At 33.7% G+C, this 16,434-nt stretch overlaps 1 protein-coding gene and 1 non-coding gene across 4 annotated transcripts; both read right to left on the bottom strand.

The window, feature by feature from the left end:
- Nucleotides 1-768: 768 nt before the first annotated feature.
- Nucleotides 769-898, bottom strand: LOC118344343. The gene has a single exon (XR_004798115.1). It is a non-coding gene; the product is annotated as a small nucleolar RNA snoR80 (small nucleolar RNA).
- A 5,504-nt stretch (nucleotides 899-6,402) lies between these two features.
- LOC108996086 (F-box protein At3g07870-like) lies at nucleotides 6,403-15,307 on the bottom strand. 3 transcript variants are annotated; one of them, XR_001996956.2, is made up of 4 exons: nucleotides 13,951-15,284; nucleotides 12,755-12,857; nucleotides 6,900-6,939; nucleotides 6,461-6,693 (listed from the first exon to the last, which is right to left on the bottom strand). XR_001996956.2 is itself a non-coding variant. In XM_018971848.2 (3 exons), the coding sequence occupies exons 1-2, from the start codon at nucleotides 15,231-15,233 to the stop codon at nucleotides 6,930-6,932; spliced, it is 1,293 nt and encodes a 430-aa protein (XP_018827393.1). In that variant the 5' UTR covers nucleotides 15,234-15,307; the 3' UTR covers nucleotides 6,403-6,693; nucleotides 6,900-6,929. The 3 variants fall into 3 exon arrangements, 2 of the variants coding, with proteins under 2 accessions (XP_018827393.1, XP_035551301.1); XM_018971848.2 differs by lacking the exon at nucleotides 12,755-12,857 and having other exon boundaries at nucleotides 6,403-6,693; nucleotides 13,951-15,307; XM_035695408.1 differs by lacking the exon at nucleotides 12,755-12,857 and having other exon boundaries at nucleotides 6,461-6,698.
- Nucleotides 15,308-16,434: the final 1,127 nt, after the last annotated feature.

Consider the following 16,434-nt stretch of genomic DNA (forward strand, 5'->3'; position numbering starts at 1 on the left):
ACATACCTTGTCTTGCTCTGTTGCACCACTCGGATGCAATGACTCTACTTGTGCTAAAAATGCACAAAACTTATTTGTGCATTTCTGAATCGAGGACCACCAATTCATCAAAGAAACTACAAAATGGTTCACATTGTTCTGTTTTTTATATTCATGATAAAATTCTGAAATTCTTTCCCACATTTGAGTGGACTTTTGATCAGTACCCTTTATTGCATCGATACTAATTTGAGTCAAGCTGAGACGAGGAAGTTATCCTCATCTGCAGTGAAAGATGCACCCCTTTGAACTTTTTTTGGAGGAGGCTTCTTTTCACAGTCATTGAATGTTACTTGGAGCACAACATTAGAATGTTGCGTTGGGGTGCTATTACAACCCTCTCCTCCACTTTGTAATAGAGTGGTGAAGAAGGGATCATCATCAATTTGTGTGTCCATCCTTGAAAAATATTATATTTTCAAGGAGTCAGAAAAGTTTAGAAATTTTCAAGTCCCACACAACAACAAATATTACATCATCAATTTGTTTGGATAAGCTGGTATGCAAAGAAATATGTAGAAAAATATGCAGAAAAATAGCAAATTCATCAACTTCTTGTTCTGTTTTGCAAAGAAAAACAACAACTTTGCAAAACATCAACAAAAATAAACTTCTTGTTCTGTTTTGCAAAAAAGAATAACAAACACATTTTATTCCTCATCTGTTTTGCAAAAAACAGCAAAGTAAACTCTGTTTTTTGTTGTGGAGTCAGAAAAGTGTCTTAACAAATAATATATGTGATGTTTCCGAGATCAAATGGCATTGAAAGAAACCATCGATCGGGATAACCACAAACGTTATATGTAGCGTCCAAGCCATTACCCACATACATATACTACTACATATACACATAAATACACCCTAAAGCATGCTTACATGAAAGGAGAGAGCAAACAATAACAGCAAAGTGAAAGAAAAACACGAAAAACAAAGCAAACAGAAAAAAATAAAATAGAAAAAAACTCAGCAAGATAAAAAATTTATGGAAAGAGCTTTTAGACCACCACATGAGGTTGCAGTAAGAAGACTAGCAAGAAAATTAAAAACAATAGCTCATGTTCAAAGAATAGACGGATATAGTTTGAAGTTAGAGGGAAGACGCAGATTCTGAACAAAACAGCCGAATGAGAGTTATAATCATGTAGCTGTACTGATGTATTCATGAGAAGACAGATAATGGACATTTTTTAAATCTGTTTTTAAGTATACAAAAGGGTATGCCTTTCAGCATCAACAAGCCTTGAGAATGTTTTTAAATCTGTTTTTATCTTCAACTCAATTTGGGTAGATGGTCCTATTTCTAACACTTAATAAATTTGAAAATGTATGTTGAAACTAACCCAAAACAACAACTCAAAATGCATAATCCTTATCCACCAGAAACCATTACAAGCCTGGTATATGGTCCATATATTCAGAATCAAAGATCAAATCATGGAGAGCAGCATTACTTGAAAAAATCTCCAACAAAAAAAAGAATCGAAAAAAATCAGCATCAACAGAAAAAAGAATCGAAAAAAAACCCAGCAAGATAAAAAGCTAATAGAAAGAGCTTTTTATCTTCAACTCAAGTTGGATATATGTTCATATTTATAACACTTAATAAATTTGAGAATGTATGTTGAAACTAACCCAAAACAACAATTCAAAATGCATAATCATTATCCACCAAAAACCATTACAAGCCTGGTATATGGTCCATATATTCAGAATCAAAGACCCTGTCAGTTTGGATTTATCCTATGAAAAATAAAGCTGTGCAAAGTAAATGGGATCAAATGACCGAATGACCTTTTCTACCACCAAAATGACTAGCAAACAAAGTGAGACACGAGAAAATGGCTATACACAAAAAGCAAACAAACCCAAAAACAACAAATCAGAAACAATGGATTGTAGTTACTAAAAATAGAAAACAATAAAAAAAAATATGGGGGCTCAACTCTAAGACTCTGAGTTGGCTGGACGCGATGATAAACAATAGAAGAAAAATCAGCAACACAAACTGAAGAAAAATCAACAACACCAACTGTAGAAAAATCAGCAACGATAATAACCAGCTTACCCAAACAAATTCATACTTATTTCAGAAATTCAGAAATTCATACTCAATACAAAACTTACCCAAATAAAGCTTACCCAAACCGAGAGAAAGTTCTGCGTTGTTGAGCCAATCCAATAGAGAGAGGAAATTGCACAATCGTGGAAGATTGACCCAGGAACTGAGATAAAATCGATTGAGAAAGTTCGAAGAGGGAGAGACGAGTGACCGAGCGAGGGAGAGAAGAGGGAGAAGGGTTTCAGAAAAGAAAAATGGTGGACGGATAGAAGAGGGAGAGACGAGCAACGAAGCGAAGGAGAGAAAGGGGAGAAGGGTTTCGGAAAAAGAAATGGCGAGAGAAATAGGGAAAGAAGAGAGACGAGGGAAATGGAAAACACGAGGGAAAAAGAGAGGGGCAGTTGGACGGATATCATAAAATATTTATTTGATCACTCTACAGGAGCTCACCAACAATGACGAGAGAAGGAGATTTACTGTAGCATAAATTAGAAAAATATAGCTTTGCCTATTCCAATGCAGTGATTTTATTTCAATGGACTTTAAAATTTAGATTTGGACTTGGCAATGGCTAGTCCATTGCCAGTGCTCTTAGTATGTCTTTTTTTATGTGTATTTTTTTAATTTATTTTTTATATAAATTTTTTTTATACTTTTAAATATTTTTAAAAAATAAAATAAATTTAAAATATCATTAAAAAATACTTTTTTAATCAGAAAGTAAAAAAAATTTATTAAAAAATACTTTCTTAGAATAATTTTGATTCTACTTCGTGATTAAGAAAATATTTTTTAATAATATTATATTTTTTAATTTATTTTTTTAAAATATTTAAAATTATTAAAAATATCTATATAAAAAAAACTAAAAAAAATACATATAAAAAAACTCTAAAACCCAGCAGGAGCTCCCAGCGAGACATCTAGCATTTTCCTTATAAGAAACTACAGCCGAATCCATTATTGGAATTTAACGTCATTCTCTTCTCCCAATCCAACTTTGACATGTATTATGTCAATTTCCACGTCAACAATCTCCTAGTTAAACAATAAAATTAGTAAAAATATTATTTTAAAAATTCATTAAAAGAAATGGAGACATTAGACGTAGAATCCAATATCTTGTAAAAGAGATTAAAAAAAAAAAAGTTGAAAATAATAATAATGTGGATGAGATCTCCCTCCGTAGCTCCTCTCCTATCAAAAGGAGAAATCCTCACAACCTAAATGCATTTAGTAATAGAAAAATATTTTTATCATTATTTTCTCAACATCTCTTGTTGTGACATTAACTGATAGATTCACAAGTGAAACATAATAAATAATCTCAATCATTTAATACCACGTTGTGGGACGTTAAAAAAATGATGGTAGAATAGATGACGAGTACCATTACTCTTTAATAATAACTCTCATAGTTTGAGTTGCTCTTATTTAAGATACTTTGATAAAGAGCCACTAGGCCTCCAACCCAAGCTACCCGTTTAGAATTTAAGCTTGACCCGTGCTTCTGGATGTGTTAGATAGAATCGACCCGACCCTCATATTCCTGGTCGGGTCAACCCCGTGGTTTTTTTTCCTCTTCAAATTTGAATACTAGCGATAAAACATGTTTAACCCATCACTGTTGTCCTTGGTCCTCAGTGATATGTCCAATCCATCACTATCCAAGTCTCAATTACTCTCAGATATCCTCTTTCCAGATAGTCAATATGATGCTCTATGGGAACTCCTCCACATTCATTTCGTCTCCATTTTCCCTCGCATTCTTGCTGCCCCCCAAACCATACCTTATCTTCAACCCCCCTTTTCCTTCAAGCCATACTCTTGCTCAGGCCGCTCCCCACCGTCCAAGACCGCCATCAAGATGTCCTCTTTCTATACCCATGTTTAGCACGTCGTTCTCTTCAAAATAAAAGAGAACACCGATCCGTCCAAGGTCAACACCATGGTCACTGAGCTCAACAGCCTGGTCTCCATCGACGAAGTCCACCACCTCACTGCTGGTCCTGTCTTCCATAACTGGTCTTCCTCCCTCAACTTCACCCACACTCCACAGCCGCTACAAAACCAAGGAAGACCTCAAGGCCTAAGCGGCCAACCCCAGCCACGTTGGTGTGGTCAAGGATTTGGTCCTCCCGATTATTGAAGATGCCATGGCCGTCGATTGGATTATCGACGGTGGTTACAAAGATGATCTCGTGGCTCCACTACAATGATCTGCCGTTCGACTCAGTTTCTTGAAGCTTAACGAGAGCCTAGGCAATAAGGTAAAATCTAAAGAGAAGTAGGGGATTGGGGTGGCTAGGATTTCATCTGCAGATTTTATGAGGCGGGTCGCCATGTTGTAAGGGTCAAACCCGAGCAATAATTAAAACCGTCTTCTTCGGGACGGGTCAATCGCTTTTCTACACAAGCCTTAGAACCACACCAAAATCAATGAGAAAATAGGGGCAAAATGAGTGATCTTCTACCATTATTGTTATCTCTTTTGTACATTTTTAAGCTGTACCTTTTTTTTTTTTTTTCTAATACATTCCATTTTTTTTTTTTAAAGAGAACTGCCTAAATTTCCATTAAAAAAGATGAATAAGTTTATTATCTCAATTGAATTAATGAGCAGCTCATTACTCTCTTAACTCAACTGACAACCAGCATTTGTATTCCTCAAGGCTTAAATGGTTCTCTTAATTGTTGACAGGGTTGTATAAAAAATAATATATCACAAATATTCAATAAAATATGAGTAATACTACATATAATTATTGATTTTGTATCTATTTTTTTTTTAAAGTAATTACATGATATTTATATACTCACAATTACAATTATTATTTCTCATAAAATATACTAGCTACAGAGATGCAGCCTATGGATTGAATTTACAATTAACCCTATATTAATTTTGAGATAAAAAAAGGTGGGGCTAATCAATCAAAAGTCAAAACCACGTTATAATTACTAGAGCACCAATACGAGGGGAAAAAAAGGAAGATAAAGTCAAATGAATGCTTCGATTTTAATTTTTCTTTGGCCAATAAGGTGGCACTAAGAAAACTACTACCATGAAAATTATTGATTTACTTTTGGTTTAGACAGTGGATTGAGACGACATGATTTATAAATAATAATAAAATAATTTGAGTTGAGATGTTTTATTAGATTTTAAAAAATAAGAGAAAAAAAGTTAAATAAAAATATTATAAAATTAAAATATTATTATAATAATATTCTTATTTTTAAATTTAAAAAAAAATTAAATTATTTCTTGTGTTTTGTTTAAAAGTTTGAAAAATTTATAATGATTAGATAACAATTAAATGAAAAGTTAAATATTTAAAATTAAAAAATAGGATAACGATACCTTACACCTCTTTTTTTTTCTCTCAACAAGATAGATACCTTACACCTCTTTTACTACTCAACTATTTTTTTTTTCCTTTTGTTCTTTAGATTTATATTAAAAATCTCATAACATGATATTGCATAATTTAGAAGAAAATAAATTCAATCAACCAATATAATCATGTAATTTAATTAAAAATAAATTCAATTCAAAAATTGACATTCTTTTGCACTTTGAGTAAATTTTTATAAAATCGAATTTATTTTTAATTAACTTACATGATTACATTAGTTGAGTGAATTTATTTTCTTATAGATTATGCAAGAATATCATATTCTAAAATTTTTAATCTAGATTCAAATGGTAAAAAGAAAAAAAAATAGATGGACAGTAAAACAGTAGTAAAGCATGTGTAAGAGTATCATTACTCTAAAATATATTTGTATTTGTGTTGTTTAGATATTGAAATAAGATAAGACAAGATGATCTGATATGAGATGAGATAAAGAGGCTTTTGTTATCCAACCAGGCCTTGGCAGTTCAAAAAGTTAGAGTCTACTTAGTTTGCCAGTACCATATGATGAACGGCCCGGAATGGGTGTGCGCCTCCGTGGGTTGTTTCAGAAACTTCACCTTTCTTTACAAAATGTAGAGCAATGTGTTGAATTTTTTTCTGCGAAAACATGGCGATGCATCATCCTCGTTGCCCCTGCGTGTAATCGGTCTAGTTTGATCCGATTTTAGACAAAATTTAAAACTGAACCAGTATGCACCGGTATCCAAACCAGGCTTCTTTCACGCGGGAGCAAAGCAACCTTAAAAATGCCTTCCTCCAGCGTGAAAGAAGCCCAAAGAGAGAATTGGGATTTGTTCCCTCTTTTATTTTATTTTATTTCAACTACTTTCAAAGCAGCTTTAGGATTAGTTTCATGCCAGCGCATGAATGATAGAGTGAATCTTTTGGTAACCATGGAAGCATGCATTATGAAAAAGAGAACGTAAAAGAGTTGAAAATAGGAGTTTTATTGTAAAATAAAGCACATATCCAGCATGAGCAAGCAGGCTGTAAATGATTGTCTGCACTTGGCCCCAGAAGCTGGACTAACATCCAAGCCAAGTATTTTAATAGAAGGTCTTGTCCCCAAAAATTATTCAAAATAAGTTTTTTCTTTGTAGGTATTATTCAAAGTATGAAGATGCTGTAGATTTCATCTGCCCATCAGAAGCTGATAATCCCCATAATTTCTACCTGCACTATAGAAAGGCAACTTTAAGAATAATGAAACAAATATAAAAACAACAAAGAATGAAAACAAATACAAAATTTCACAATGGTACATCATTAAAAACAATTATTCATTTATTCTTCAGGAAACATTCACTAGAGTAACAAATAGTAAAAATGGGCATTTTATCCAGAAAAACTAGAGCAAGTTTTCATAGAGGTATCAGTACCTTCTTCAGGACTGAATCTTCCAATGACAATTAAAACATTCTGCAAAGACCAAAAGATTGATTAACATATCTTTACGACCCATATAGTTACAATAAAAAGGATAAATATAAGTTCTCCATCATCTAGGTACAGTATCATAATCCATAGTGCAGCAGTAATAAGTAAATAATTGAAATTCACCAGCAACAGATTCTGAAGTATAACATATCCTTAGGATATCTTGAATCGATAATACAGCCAAATTTTGTAAACTGAAAGCCCTCAGCATGCAATTTTCAAAATCATAAGAAAATATCCATTTTAGAAGATGATGCTAGAGTTTGAATCTAAAAAAAAAAAAGTAGTTTTAAATTGCATCTTAAATGCCAGCACTCATAGTCCATTGTCTATACTAGTAAAAACTGCACACAAAATAACCAAATATAGAACAAGTAAATTTACCATTTACTGTAAAGTTCATAAACATTTTCAAAAGAAGGTGGATCCATATATTTTCCTTTATTGTAACTTCAGTTGTCATGCATATATTGGAGTGTCGTGTAGCTTTTTAATTCACAGTTAAATGGATAATCCTATGGATTTTTCGTGGATAGTATTAGCAATGCAGGTAGCTCACCACAAATAGCATGAGAGCAAAGAAATTAAACACACGATGGGTATACAAAGACTTTTACACTACAGATCCAGCTCCATCCAAGAAATTTGAAAAAAGAAGAAGAAGAAGAAATTCAAGAATTGCAAAGCTTTTTTGATAGATAAGCAAGAACTTTTATCGATGGCAATAGGCATAGTCCATGTACATGGGTTGTATACAAGAGAAACACCTAAGCAATTGCAAAGATTTCATATCAAAATTTGTGTCTTTAGCACAAGGTGCATGATAAATTGTCAAAAATAATGTGAAAATGTTTTTTTGGAAAGTAAAGATCATGAGAAAATATGGAAATCAAGAAGACAAAGGTTATGATTTTTCTCTTGCATTTCTTCCAGTAATTAGAAAAATTAAACAAGGAATTACCCTCTTCCAAATTTGACATTATATGAATGAAAAATCAACACCTAGAGAAACCTACAAGAATGAAGACACGTTTTTTTTCGTTAGGTGAAAGAATGAAGATAATATCATAATCTCGTAGTAGAACCCTCTACATACAAAACAAACCATGTATACAGTGATCATGTACAACCAAAAACCATCAAGGTTCTGGTTTAAAACATAAAAAAGCCTGAAAAAAACCCACTCCCATAGCCCTTTCCTGGATTAATTAAACAGTATCCAAGCCAATGGAAGTACATCGATGAAACGTCCTATGAGCCAATTATGTAACGTATAGTAAGTGCATCAATACGCACAACATTCTACCATGGGATAGATCAAAATCAGCACAGCCCCAAACTACTGACAATCAATCAATCAGAGATTTACTTGGCTTGAGAGAAATACTGGCTCATTCGGTAAAGTAACTATCATGAAGTTAGACTTTTCTGCATATGCCAAAATGGAAAATAAACTGTTTGAAACATATTAGCTAATATGTACAGTGCATTAGTGTTAAATATCACCTTGTAGGAATTTGTTAAATATCACTGTCCAATTATCTGAAATCTTCCCTTACAAAGAACAGAGCAACAAACTTCATCTAAAATCAATTGAGAACAATAAAAGAGTCACAATTTTCAAGGGAACTCTAAAAACTGCATACACATTGGTTTAGTTTAATAGTGTTCATAGCAGAAAGAAAAGGAAAATGAAATACCAAACCGAAAAATATCCTCTAATGGATTTAAGAAATTCCTTTTGTTGAAGTGTTGAAAATGACAACGAATACACTACAATAAGGTGCCGTTTGGATAGTGAGTTGAGATGAGATGAAAGTTGAAAGTTGAATAAAATATTGTTAGAATATTATTTTTTAGTATTATTATTGTTTTGGGAATTGAAAAAGTTGACTTATTTATTATATTTTGTGTGAAAATTTGGAGCAGTTGTAATGATAAGATGAGATGAGATGACACACTTTCACTATCCAAATGGGTCCTAAGACTAACAAGAAAGCTTGCCTTCATAAAAGGGAATTTCATTCAGTGTATTCTCCAGACCACAATAATTCCATCATCAACAAATGCATGATGTTCATTAGGCCTGTATAAATTAAAAGCCTATACCACCCAAGTTTCAGAAAAGCTTAATCTTCACACTGGAAAAATTTAGCCTACCTAGAACAATGCAGTTTATGCTATAGATGAAGATCAACAACAAAAATGGCTGCAAAATGGGCTAGCCCTCTAACACGCTTAACTCAATCAAACTGTACACCAAACAACAAAAGATATGAATATATAATATATAACCAATATCATGTTAGAAGCATGTGTAGGCTCGTCTTGGGAATTAATGTCTATGCAAATGTTTAAAAAGTGATAAAGCAGTACGGAACATAACAATAAAGATGATCAAACTAACTGATGCATCCAAACAACTTAGCCTATAAATTAGGGTCAATGGATGCCTAGAGTTATCCATATCCTTGTGAAATGGTCTTGTATATCAGACCATGCCATGACAAACTTGACCAATATGATCTTAACAACCAAAGACTAGACAATCCATCTGACTACAGTGAAGTTCTGTTTCAATCAATGAAACTAGGCTGTTCTAAAGGTCAAAGGGCCCCACAACAAGGTCGTTTGTATCACCATAGATAATTTTCCCGGAATGGATTTTTTTAATTTTTTTATTTTCCCGGAATGGAATACTCATCGACAGGAGTAGTGTAGGGCACTAGATAAAGGAGAGGACTACACTCCCCCGAAGGGCAAGGAATTGGGTACTGCTCACCATTGCCTTGCCGATGTTACCAAGAATACAAGGCAGCTACTGACTCTCATAGGATAGTATTTTTTACTCAAGATAGAAAGAGGGCTTTTAAATTATGGCACATTGGAGGTCCCTATTTAAAGGTCAGATGTGCACACAAAGTGCTTCTTAAAAACAGATTTATGTGCGGGAGCCGCCTGGTGGAAGGGGGGAATAAATAACTGCTTTTGGACAAGGCGAAAATCATTGGAACTAAGATAGAAGGCAACTCCTCATATCATGCATACTATTTGTCCCTATTACACTTGGCTGCCATGGGCACCAATTGGAGACAGATATTGAGAAGGAATTGTTTGGAAACAGTTTTAGAGCACCTGATCATTAGAATGCTGAAGATTATATAGATGGAAACCTGATACAAAACCTCTTAATCTGCATGTTTGCCTATAAGAGATCTTTCCCCTAATGTTGGTTGGAAGGACTTGAATTGACAAAAACAAGCATCTGAACACTCTTATATGTTATGGCCTGTTGTCAAAGGTAAGTCCTGGGAGTTTTTTGGCTGAAAAAGATGAGTTAAATTAACCCTGGCGTATATTATGTTGGAAGAGCAGATGTAGGACAGTGAGTAAATCAGCGAGAAGAGCAGTCTACAATCAACTAAGTGGTCTAGACTCAAACCAAAGTTATTCATAAAAAAAAAAATAATAATAATAATAATAATAATAATAATAATAAAAAGACTCGCACCAAAGTTTATGAATTTAGTCTTTAAAAGTGGAAGAGAATCTGTAAGGTTTATGAGACTGAAAGCTAGCAGGAGGTTCAAAACAAACTGTAGGATTTCTGTGAAAAGCAGCTATTTTTTGGGTTATAAGTTCGACTCTAGCAATGCTTGAATCTGATTCATTTGCTTATATATGCAAATTGATAATCATTAGATTGCACTTTTAGTACATCAAATAATAAATACCATTCTATATACTAAAGCATTTTTTATATATAGAAAGTTAAGTGGTTGAGAGTTTTGGTCGACCAAATTTATTAGACGGTTTCTTACTATAAAAAAAATTATTAGAAGATTGATAATTTATTTTGAGATTTATTTATAAAATGAGTTTGGTTGATGATATATTACCCTCAATAAGAATTGATTTTGCAGTGTAAGAATTCTAAAATAGCTTGCAAAAAAATCAGCCAATAAATCATGACAGTTAGGCAATCACATAAATGAACTTTATGTAAAAGGAAGTCAATAATGCGTTAGGGTGTTTTTTCTTTCATTTTCTCTAAAAAAAACATATATTTGTTCTTCAGTAAACTAGCATATCAGGAGAAAAAAACAAATGAAGATAAATACAGCCAAAACAAGGAAAACATACTTCTTCACAAATTATTATTAACTACACAAACAAACAAAGCCATTTATCACTGAAACTGAGTGACGTCAGGCCATCATTTAACGAAGAGTCGAAGTAACAAGAGTGGGATACGAAATAAAATGAACTTACTTTGGAACTTAAAAGCTAAATGATCCCAACACCCATTATGAGATCCCCCAAACAAACATGCACAGAAAAGTCCAATAAAGTCTATACCCATTTTTAGAAGCCTTAGTGGGGTTCATTAATAGAAATTATAATGACTTCACAATATTTAGGATCACCATCTCAATTGAGTCACTCAAGTGCACATCAAGGTCTGTATTCTGAATTTTATTAAAAAAAAGGTGCGTGTTTTGAATGTTGTTCTCCCATAGAAGTTTGGGGCAATGAAGATAAGGCACTTGATTTTCATAAAAAGTGAGGACAGCTATAACTTCTAGAATGTGCCAGAAAGATTCTAAAGGGATAGGCACATAAAGAGAGAATGAAGATGTCATATTTGGCTCCATTTATTTTAGGAAACAGAGAACTTTTTCTTGTATTAGAACCTTGTTTCAGATCATAAGAGAGAGAAGAAAACCTACAGATGGGAAGGCCATCCAAAAGGGCATGAGGAGATTGATACAAAGGATTCCTGGAACACCCCAGTCCTATGTTGGGAATATGGATAGCCCACATAGAGTGGGTAGATTATACAGTTAGGCACGGGTGCTAAAGTCCTACATTGGCTACTTACTAGGTGAAATTGGGCTTTATAAGTGATTTCGGGGAAGCTTCAAATTGATCAGTCTTTTGGTGTTATAATGCAAAGGTGGCTAGCACTTTTCCTTGAGTTGTTATCCTTTGCTGATTCGACGTGCCAATGGTTTATATCGGATGGAAAACTCCACAACAGGAAAGGCGAGGCCAAGATTCTAAAGGTAACAAAATTTAATACATGATACTATTAGTTCAACCCGATCCAAACCTATTAGTCAATCCTAATCCAACCCATAAATATTTTAGGGCTAGGTTATTGTTGAAAATTAACTGAAGTGATTAAGTTGTTTATAGCATGAAATGAAAATCATTCATGCTAAACGCTTCCTATATCCTCATCAATAAAGTTCTTGTTTACTGATAAAAAAATAACTAAAAGCTTCTTATGTAGGTTTCGATTACCAATACAGGTCTTTACTTTATTTGTTACTTTTTTCTGATTTAGTCATTAAAATGTAAATTATCTAAATTTAATACTTAAAATGATCAATTATTTCATTCAGCCTTCAGTTCTTGTTTGTTTTACATGATAGATATTTTGATCGTGATTTTGGGATGATAAATTAATACTCTGCTGCATGCTAAACCATCTGGCTAAAGAAAAAGGCTTAAACTACTTGAATTGAGTGGACAAGATTGTTATTTTTCAACCAATTTGTTAAGTGAACTCAGTCAGTTACTATCAATAGACAATAGCTCAACCAAATCATATCCAATCTTTCGCCATTCCTGGTCTCAGGATTGCAAAAGATTTCAAGTTTGACAACATGGCAGACCGCAGTAGTTTTATATTCTTATGCACCAATGATTGTGCACTTGTGCATAATAAACCAACAAATAGCCCTTGTAGGCTCAAACGACTGAAAAAATTTGTAAGGCCAGCAGAAAGCACCTCAAGATGTTATTATAGAACATGAATAAAGAGAAACATATAGAGCTGCTGATCGCTGTGCTGCTTGTATTGCATCCTTTGACACGTAATCCCTCATCGTTCTCTGATAAGGTTAGAGAGAACTTAAGAAGTTTGTTTATAAATTTTAGTATTTGCTATTAATCAAATAAAAAGATTCCCTCCACAAATTTCTACCTGGTAGAATATCAAGATGATAAGACCATTCTAGATTTCCAATATTTACAATCCCATTCATATTTTGCATAAGCTCATAATCATGAAACTTCAGCAAATCCCCTACATCACATGACAAACCATGTTCTATATATACATGCCTAGTTACATTACATGGCAAACCTCCACCCTTAGAGCAATATGCACAGCGCTCTTAAAAAATTTAAAAACTCATGCAGACAATCGTTTATATGTTAAGTTCTTTTTACATATAATACTGATAAAAAAAAAGTTCTTTTTACATATAACAAAAATGGTTACAGTACTTCTTTTGTCTTTCATTTTCTTTACATAAAAAAGAAGTATAATCTTAGGTACACTATGAAAGCAATACAACGAAGAGAAGATCAACACCACGGCTTGAAGATACACGCAAATTCTGACAAACAAGCAAGTGAAACCAAGACAAAATCATAAATATCATGGCTTACAGATACTCATGAATTTTATGTACTTAAAACAAATACACATAAATTCTGCCAGAACAAGGAAAACAAGCTTGATTACAATTAATGGTATAGTAAACAGTGAAGTAATTTATCATTGAAGCCGAATATGGCAGGCCACCAAAATCTTAAATTTAATACCTATCTAGTTTAGACCTCCGTGTCTTTTTTTAAATGTGTATCCTTGGTGTAAGTAAAAGATAGTACAAAATATTTTAGAAGATGAGTTTAATAAGATTTAAAGCAAAAATGAGGTATCATATATGCTTTTGGCCAATATCTACACACTGAGGTTGAGTTTACACGGCCCCGGGTGGGACCTTGCATGGTCAATTTCAATTATTCACACAAAGTATGCAACTTGTTCAAGAAACTTAGATCATAGTTGATTGTTACCATTCAAATCGTCAGAGATTTTTGTAACAAATGAGCATAACAAATTTAGGGATAGCAGTCAGTTAGATGGCATTAGAATCTCAATTGAATAAACTGAATAGAAAGAGCTTGAGAATTTACCTGAATCTGGCATTGAACACCTCTTCTCCACTTGCGATCTCCGTTAGTGAAGAAAAGTTGGGAACATAAGGCAGCGCTTGAAAGTAATGTATTTTGTCAATTCTGTGATATTTGCAAGTACGATTCGCTCGATTGAAAGAAAACATAGTTTTCTCATGATGTAAGATCAAGATGTCTCCATTGCCGAGCAACCCTACTATATGACAACAGGGTACGGAATACATAGGTATGTCGATGTGGACATTAATGGACCATTCCTTAGTCCAAGACGATTGGACACCATATTCCTTCATTACCCAAACGTGAAAGCACCTACCATCATCATAAGGAAATTCAGCCAAGGCAAGACAGCCTCCCAGTACGCCCAGGCTCATCCTTTGCCCCCCTGTTTTTAGAGATGAATCAAGGAGGGGAGGTGGTGGAACCGGTTGGAACTTCTCGTTCTCGACATCAAAGGAACGTATTAATAATTCAGGTATAGCACGGCCCCAGAGAAAATGAATAAATCCATTCAGAAAGGTAGTGTCACGCACGCTGCTGCGCACATCATACTTCATTAGAACACTCCTCCAACCTCCCTCTCTGCCGAGGGTGTACACATCAGTGGGCATTTTTTCATCAGCTCCATCCTCCTTGTTCACAAATATAACCACCTTGAATTTCCGAGAATTGGGACAGAACCCAAGCCGCGGAGACACCCAATGCGGCAGGTTGGCCCTAATGGGTCTAACAATCACGAACTCGCCCGTTATCGGGTTACATACATATAACCTCTCTGCCAACAGGTCCATGCGGAACGACTCGCACAGAAGAATCAAACCATTGCAAGAATCCACCAGACTGAGTTTGCTTTGGGGAGACAATTGAGTTTGAGTGTCAAACTTCACTCTAACGCTATAGTGACTAATACTAATAGCATGATTACTACTGTCAGATGCCTCGAGATCGACCGCGTAGAGGTATTGTTTAAGGATGTCGTTTTGAGGTTGGAGGATGATGCTGGAGGGCGCTCTTGCTTGATACAATTGGGCGAAGTCAGGGTCTAAGAGAACACTGAGCCATGTTTTGCACACGCACCTGCAACTGAATATGGTTTTGAAAGGCAGTCTCAAGAGAATGTCTGTGAGAATCATCAGGGGAAGCAGTGAGATATTAGAGCTTTGGCCGGCAGTTTCGACCGGTGCTACTTGCTGTTGTTCTTCTTGAACAGTTGCATTTCTCTTCTTCTTGCCGGATGCATGGGAATGGGATTTTGTCCTCCTGCTTTTGCTTCCTCTTGCCATGGCGAAGGACTGTCGAGAGACGTTGGGGACTCAGGCTTCCAGGAAGAGAGATGACTTCAAAAGGGAGACAGACCGAGAGAGTTGAGGTCACAGCACCCTTTTAAAATGTGCGCGCACAAAAATGATAGGTACACATCAGATCTTGCTCATGCACAATCCACGTAATAAATTTTTGAGATTTATCCGTTACTATTTAATCATACACTCTATATTTATAACTTTTTTTATAAAATATAAAATATTTTTTTATAAAATATAAATATATTTTTTATAAGATATAAAATGTGAAGTGGTGAATAAATATATTTTTCTATAGGATATAAGATATTTTTCATTTTTTTTAATTTTTAATTTTATTTTTAAAATTTTAAATATTTTTCATAAATTTATAAAATAAATATATCCATGCCAATTCTCGTGCTAAGTATCGTCCGACAGAACATTTGTTGTACATGCAACTCGGCGGCAGTTTTGCCATTTTGGCTGCTACGTTCAGTCCATACTCCAACCTCCATCCTAACGAAGCTAATAAAACAGAAGAGATAGAGATTGAAATCCCATTGGTAACGTTTCTGACCTATATACGTACGTATTAATCATAAAATATTTATCTGTTAAAAAAATAAATAATAATCTTAAATATAATCTATTTAAAATAAATAATAATTTATATAGAATGACAAAGAAATAGATCTGTTATATTTTTAAAGATATCTAAATTTATAAATTCATGTGATTTTATTCAATACATTAGATCTATTTTATAATAAAAATTATGTTACAATTTAACATATGATATCAAACTATATTAATTTTCACGTTTTTTATTAGAAAACATATATAATAGATATGTTTAAGAATTAGTTTGGAGGCAGGATTTTACCGCCAAACAAAATGAATAAATAATGCCCGAAGATGTAAGAATGGACGTGTCACGTACCAATAGAAATGTTCACAATCCACATGAAACAAATCTTCCTTAGACAAATAGCTTCCCACGTTAACAAGATAATCAAAAGTGACGAATGTGGTCGATGCTTTTTGGTTTGGTTGATTAATTATATATAAATCATTTTCATTCATATATGGTAATAATAATTAGATTTTCGAAATTCTAAAGAAAGACAATGATTGATATATTAATATAAATTAAATTGAGTGTGGAGCACATACAAAGGATTTGTATTTTTCTAAAACCTCT

Source organism: Juglans regia, chromosome 1 (assembly GCF_001411555.2).
Source record: "Juglans regia cultivar Chandler chromosome 1, Walnut 2.0, whole genome shotgun sequence".
In the NCBI taxonomy this organism is placed as follows: Eukaryota; Viridiplantae; Streptophyta; class Magnoliopsida; order Fagales; family Juglandaceae; genus Juglans; species Juglans regia.